At 36.2% G+C, this 7,346-nt stretch overlaps 1 protein-coding gene across 1 annotated transcript; it reads left to right on the top strand.

The window, feature by feature from the left end:
• Positions 1–4,384: 4,384 nt before the first annotated feature.
• Positions 4,385–7,127, top strand: LOC103407140 (SUMO-conjugating enzyme SCE1). The gene is made up of 5 exons (XM_008346094.3): positions 4,385–4,527; positions 4,614–4,697; positions 5,966–6,118; positions 6,231–6,344; positions 6,775–7,127. The coding sequence occupies exons 1-5, from the start codon at positions 4,459–4,461 to the stop codon at positions 6,835–6,837; spliced, it is 483 nt and encodes a 160-aa protein (XP_008344316.2). The 5' UTR covers positions 4,385–4,458; the 3' UTR covers positions 6,838–7,127.
• The last annotated feature ends 219 nt before the right edge of the window (positions 7,128–7,346 follow it).

The following is a 7,346-nucleotide window of genomic DNA, read 5'->3' as shown; positions in this document are numbered from 1 at the left end:
ATAAGTTCTTGTCCTATTACAATCTTGATTGCCATGATTCTATCTCCTACCCTCTTGACATCTACAACATCTTGTACCAAGGTCTTGTCCACGATGATGCCAACACCGTTTCTCGTTCTATTTGTGCCCGAATACCAAAGTTTAAACCCTGAGTTTTCTAGATCCTTTGCCTTACTACCAACCCACTTAGTTTCTTGTAGGCACATAATATTTATCCTTCTCCTCACCATAACTTCTACTACTTCCATAGATTTTCCCGTTAAGGTTCCTATATTCCACGTTCCTAAACGTATTTTGCTCTCTTGAACTCTACCCTTCTGTCCTAGCTTCTTCACCCTCCCCCGTCTAATAGGATCAAAGTACTTCTTTTGTGTGTCCCGGGTAAAGTTGATAGGAGCATATGCTCCCAAACAACTTTGAGTGGAGTCGTTCGAAAAGAAGTTTCTATGGCCCCCTTGCTCATTAACACTGCATCCGGGTGCCGATGGAGATACAGCGACCCTTGCTCACTTATCACTGTGCTCGGGCCACACAGCGCGCCACTTACGGGTGACGCCCTAGCTTTAGCGCGATTTTGTTCTGGATTCATTTTCATAAGGATTCGACGTGATCATGGAGTGCCGGCTGTCGACTACCTGACGCCCTCCCCCTCCTCCTTTATCCGGGCTTGGGACCGGCCATGTAAGACATAGGCGGAGTTATGCCCATATTTTGAGTAGATTAAAAAATTTCTCCACTGTCACGACACAAAAGTTTCTCTCATAATAAATGCCAATTCGATTACATGCAACATCGAACCATCGACGTCTGGTTCAGAGGAAAAGATGTATGGTTCGCTTGATACAAACTATAGCTGTGGTCATGTGGGCGTGGTCCTCCAGAACCAGACTTTTCGCAGTGGCTAGCCCAGAAGTTAGATTTCTTTGCTTTCAGTTGTTAATTTTCATGTCTTTGTCTTGCACATTAAGTGCAACGGCTCTGAAGTCTAAAGCTTTATCTCTCTTTCCAGGTCAAGCTTCATGCACTTGTCCAACACATATATTCATGTGCACCACTGCAAGTTATATGTTCCTTTCACCACGTACTTTGGAATGGTAGGCAATTAGGCATATACATGAACATTACATCTCTTCTGGCAGCTACCTTTGACAGCAATCTCAACCCTAAATTCCTTAACCTTTTTTTCTCCCGCTTTACAGCAGTCAATTGTTCTGCACCTTGGTTTTGTTGCTGACGACGCGAAAGTTGTAGCTGCTAAGTCCAGCATCTTTGTGTCAAGGTTGCACGCGACTTAGTTTGATTTGTAATTTAGAGTGTTGAATTTCTAGTCATGTATCTCGGGTTCGAAACGTACTGTCTCCTTATCCAAAGGCTCATCGTTATTACCTTATCCAAATATAATCCTTCAAACTTGTTGAAAATCCGTAACAAAGGCTCATCATTATTACCTTATCCAAATATAATCCTTCAAATTTGTTGAAAAAATAAGGTTAAACTTAAATACATACATGGTGATGAATTTCTAGTCATGTATCTCGGGTTTGAAACGTACTATCTCCTTATCCAAAGGCTCATCGTTTTTACCTTATCCAAATATAATCCTTCAAACTTGTTGAAAATCCGTAACAAAGGCTCATCATTATTACCTTATCCAAATAGAATCCTTCAAATTTGTTGAAAAAATAATGTTAAACTTAAACACATACATGGTGATGGACAACACATAATGATGACGATTAATCCTCAAATTATAGGCTTTTTGCATCATGTAGAATTTTTCAAGTCGACGGGCCGAGGGTCCACTCCAACAACATCAATATTGTCTCCACTTTACCACCTGCTCAATCCTTAGGTGTGGGGTTTTATCACAAAAGGCCTTGATGTTAGTTAGAGAGGGGTATTTCTATTTAAACTGCTTTCTCTTTGGCCCTCTGTCCGATGTGGGACAAATTGTGTTTCAACACATCATTAGCGAGATAATTAGTGTAGATTACACTGATCTAAATCTAATTGATTAAAGCAAACTAAGACCTCTAAAAATCTAATTCTTTTGTTAGGGGGTCTCCATTGCAATAATAGTGAAGGCTTCAACTCCTTCCATATCTGATTGCCCTACTTTGAAAATGTTACTTCTATTCAACCCAATTAATATCTTGAAATTTTTTATTGGTTAACACCACTTACTATTATTTTTCATCACACATATTGATTTAAACTCTTTTAAAGTAAAAAATTAAAATTTCTCATCGTTCGAATTTGACGTTCTCTCTCTCTCTCTCAAAAATTTTCCGGCTTCAATATTGTTCAATTCCGGTACCAAGTTCCCCTTGATAAATGTAAGAGGACATAGAATGTGTGCTTGATAGCTTACGAAGGGAAATGGCTAAACTACAAAAGTATGATTGAGATATACTACCAATTTGAGAACTAAACCAAACCAATACAAATTATGATGTTAAATTGGGGACTGGATACGATAGATACATTTACTTAATACAATAATCTAACAGTCAAATATGCAATATAACATAGCATAGTCCAATACGTTATTTTCCAAAAGGGGAGTTTGCTCGACCCATTTCCCAGTCTCCCACACTGCTCAAGTAAGTGTGAGACTCCGAATGAGAACGTCCTTCCCTTCCGGCCACTCTCCGTTCACACAATTCTCAAAGTAGAGGAGGAAGGGTGAGTATCAGGTGCCACGAGCCCTTTGTCCCACACATCTATCCAGAAGTAAGTGTAGTTCATCGGTTCCACTAAATGCTCCTACCCCTACCCGTATAGAATAAAACATGTTGAGCCAAATCTTCTTCATGTACATCCAACTTTATTCAGATCAGAAAAATTTACAGTTTTTTTTAAACCATGTGTTGTGGTTGTAATCCATACTCAATCCTATTTTCGTATAACATATTGAGGCCTAACCTAAATCGAATCGGATGGATCACACCCCTGAAGCACAAGGGAAACAAAAAATAAATAAATAATAACGGGCCTGTAACTATAGTCCAATCATTAAGTCCAAGTAAAACTCCGCAAGAGATCATATGATCTTAGTCTAATGGGCTTTTAATTCATAACAAGGCCCAACCCATTCTAGTGGGAGCCTTGGTTACGGCAACAATGTAACGTCGTACAAAAGCTGCTGCACGAATTTGACGATCAAAGCACTTATTTCTTCGGATCTGTTCTATCACAGTTATCAAATTAAGTAATTCGAGTTTTTTAAATTTCATCCAACCATTCATTTGTTTTAACTTCTTAAAAGTTATAATAATTTTAGATCGTTTGATGAAATTTCAAATGTCTGGATCACTTGATCCGATGACCTTGATGAAAGAGATCAGAAGATGATATATTCTCTATTTCTTATCCATTAATTATTTAAGATTATTTTTAAAAGAGATGTTAAATACGTCAATTAAGATTAGAAGGCACCATATAATTCTTCAAGGGAGATGTCATATACTAAGTTATTTGACTTCTTTACTTTTTAGCTGTCTTTTTTTTTACGGTAAACAAAGATAAAATTAAACTCCAGTAGTGACTAATCTAACATCTAATCTAACAAAATTTATTGTTTGACAAAAAAAAACTTTTTTTTTTAAATGTACGAGTCTTATTGACAACCAATAAGTTGAAAACAAAAATTACTGTTAATTATTTTTTATTATTTAATGCAACTGGGCTCAAAATTTAATAAAATAAATATTTGACATATCTTTTCGAAAATAAGAAGATATAACATCCATATTCAATTCGTCACATAAATAATAAAATAAAATTTGAGAAATGCTAATAGAACTTTCTCAAAAGTGAGATTGTCTTAGAAGTAGAACTCTCAACTACCTCATATGTTGACATGAAAATTAAATTGACGTTAAACTGTGAAGTGTTGTCACTTAGTACTACGGTCTAGTGATATTATTCTTCACTTGTAAGTGAAAGGTCTTATGTTCGATTTTCAACAAAAGTGAATTTGAACCATATTATTAATGGCCCATTGTGAGACTTTGTACACTCCCCCACCCCTTTAACATAAATAATATCGTTGGGTTAAAAAAAAATTATGAAGTATCAGAGAGTATATAAAAAGTTCCACTTTTAAAAGAATTTCTTTAACATTTCGCATAAAATTTTGACGGATTATTTAACATCTTTTTTCAAGATGCCCAAACAAGCCCACTATTAAAAAAGAAATAGCATACTTTTGTTATAAAAAAAAAAAGGAATTTCACTGACTTTGGGGACCAAAACCTTTTTAATAAAAATGCAAAAATTACAAAATTGATTGGAAGCCCCATAAACCATAAAACGAGAATCGCACCTCCCTCCCAATCCATTTGCTCTTTCAGGCCACCAAAATATAAAAACACCAAAAAAAGTCTTCGATTTTCGCTCTCTAAAAGAACCCCAAAGGAGACCACTCGGAGATCCACAACCACAAGCAACGACGCCATGTCTAGAGGTATAGCTCGTGGCCGTCTGGCGGAGGAGCACAAGGCCTGGCAGAAGAACCACCCTCACGTCCGTACACCCACCCTCTCTCTCTCTTTGTGAATTACTGTTTAAATTGGGTTCTGATTTTTGTGGGTTAGTTTTTGTGTTTGTAGGGTTTTGTTGCGAAGCCGGAGACTTTACCAGATGGGACGGTTAATTTGATGGTTTGGCATTGCACAATTCCTAGCAAGACCGGTGTAAGCTCTCTGACTTATTGGGCACTTCTAATTTCACTATTTTTATGTATTTCTTTTGTCCTGGTGAAATTTGCTTTTCTTAGTTCACATGGATTATTGGGTTAGAGGAAATGAACTGTTTGAGATGGGTTTTTTCTCAATTTTGTTTGAAGTTTATAGAAACTACTTTATTAATCTATCATACGATTACAACTGAGAAACTTTCCCGAAAAACTCTTGTAGCCGAAATTGTTTCCTGGAAAACCATAAGTTAGTCGTTTTAGTTGTTGGGTAATGTTGTATTGGCACTTAGTTTGGTACGGTCTTATACTCTTATATTGCGAAATTTTCAATTAGTATCATTGATGAGGTGAAATCATGTTTGAGTGCACGGTATCAATGCATGCCGCACCAAGTATTGTTGAGAATACTTGGGTGCGACTTGATGTGTTATGTTACTTGCGTGATTTTAATTGGATTTAGTTTGCATCTTGAGCACTTTCATCTATTACTCGGTTCATGGATTACAATGAAAATTTATATGTACTACTTTTTTCTTACTCAATTTGTGAGCAAATCCATGTTTTATGCTGGATCTGGTCCATGGAGAATGATTCATAAGTGAACTTGAATGGTGTTGCAAAATATTTGAGTCATTTCGTACATGTTTAAAAGATTTGTAGCCTTGTATGGATAAATCACTTAAGTACTTTAGGATGGAAATAATAATGTTCTCAATCCTATTTAACTTTTGGCTAAATCACTTGTGCATGAATCAAGGCCTTTTTGTTTATTAACCAGTGAGATGGAATGCTTATGCATCTTCTTGTTATATTATGCTTCTGTCATTTTGTACCATAATGCATAAGCTTGTTTTGATTTTAGTGGAAGACTCAGCACAATGTCCTTATTTGAGGGCTTTTTTCTTCTAATATCTCCAAATATTTTTATCTCAATTTTTAATTGTGGATTCTTTTTTCTTTATCCTTTTCAAACTCAGGCGTTTTGTTTATTGTTTTTATGTCATTCAACATGTTTTTGGTAATTATATACTCGGTAGTTATATCAAGAGTCTGTTTACTTTAGAGAAAGTTACGACAAGAAGAGGATTTGTTCAGGCAATATGCAAGAGACATTTTGGTTATTTATTAACAGAATGATGCCTTTACTGTTCTATTTTTTAAGATTTTAAAGTGAAATTTGAAATGGACACTGGATAGTAGATATGAAGAAATAAAATTTGATGTTTTCTTTAGGTATTCACTTGTCTTCCTAATCTTTTGTTGCAGACTGACTGGGATGGGGGTTTCTTTCCACTTACACTTCACTTCAGTGAAGACTACCCTAGCAAGCCTCCAAAATGTAAATTCCCGCCAGGTTTCTTCCATCCCAATGTATATCCATCTGGAACTGTCTGTCTGTCAATTCTTAATGAGGACAGTGTAAGTGCATTTGTCTTGTTTAAACTCTTTCAACATAAGGAGGCCACTTCTTTTGCATGGAGAGTTTAGATTTTAATCTTACGGTACTAAGCATTCTTTGTCTTCCATGTAGGGTTTGAGACCAGTAATAACTGTGAAGCAAATTCTCGTGGGAATTCAGGATTTGATGGACCAGCCAAATCCTGCTGATCCTGCACAGACAGAAGGGTATCACCTATTCATTCAAGTATTATTCTACTTAACAACTTTGTGTTTAACCATTGCTCCACAAATTTTGAGGGAAGGCTTTATAGTTTATGTAACGAATGTAAAGAAAGTATAATGGTAATATGCATGTACATAACTTTGACGGTTGCATTCACGCATTTTCTAAGGTTATGCAATATCTTGGGATGTCCACTAGGCAAAGGATTCAATATCTTTTTATTTGTTTATAAAATATACACTTGCTTCACTAGTCCTGGAAGTGGGAATTAATTTGCATCAGAATTCACCCTGCGTGACTGCAATCAAGGGTTGTCATTGTTGTGCTATCTGTTGAGGGCCATAGGATTGATTGAATGCGGAGAAGTGACCACCTGTTATGAAGTTAACAGGGTGAAATTTATGTTTGCTTAAATTTCTGTTCTTATACTCTTCAACTTGGCTTAATGCAGGATGCCACAGAGTATAAGAAGAGGGTTCGGCAGCAGTCGAAGCAATACCCACCTCTTGTCTAATGCAAAATTAGCCTTCTAGTCCAAGAAAGTTCTGGTACTTTGGTAAATGTTGGTTGCTGCCTTTTGTTTAATGTTAAAACTGCTTATGTCAAAAGTTGTTTGGAAGTTATAAGCAGTTTTAGGTAGCAACACACAAGGTTGAATTTATTTTCTGCCATCATTTGGATTAACTTATGTTAATGAATGACACTAGTACGAGTGGTCTGGTCATACTCATGTCAATGAGAAACACAATCATAAGTGTTGAGACTATGTCATTTGTGTTAATTTATGACAATCGTCGTTCATGGTTTTGATTGTGTGGATATCTTGAGTAAACTACAAGCACTAAATGTTTCTCGAAATTTATGATACCAGTTGATGTTGATCCGATGGTTTTTCATTTGTTTGTATTTGCTCACTTTAGATCTCATTTGTTTGGAAATTAAAGTTTAATGGATGATCGGTTACACCAGTTGGTATCAAGAAATCAGAAACGCTTTTGGTGCGTGCTATACGTGCGTTACGTC

The sequence above is a fragment of the Malus domestica genome, chromosome 02 (assembly GCF_042453785.1).
Source record: "Malus domestica chromosome 02, GDT2T_hap1".
Lineage (NCBI taxonomy): Eukaryota > Viridiplantae > Streptophyta > Magnoliopsida > Rosales > Rosaceae > Malus > Malus domestica.
The sequence above is the reverse complement of the archived record's forward strand: the minus strand, read 5'-3'. Positions and strand labels throughout refer to the sequence as shown.

Coding starts and splice junctions, on each gene's coding strand:
- LOC103407140 (XM_008346094.3), top strand. CDS start 4,459: ATGTCTAGAGGTATAGCTCGTGGCCGTCTGGCGGAGGAGCACAAGGCC. Junction 4,528..4,613: donor GGCAGAAGAACCACCCTCAC/GTCCGTACACCC, acceptor TTGTGTTTGTAG/GGTTTTGTTGCGAAGCCGGA. Junction 6,119..6,230: donor CAATTCTTAATGAGGACAGT/GTAAGTGCATTT, acceptor TCTTCCATGTAG/GGTTTGAGACCAGTAATAAC.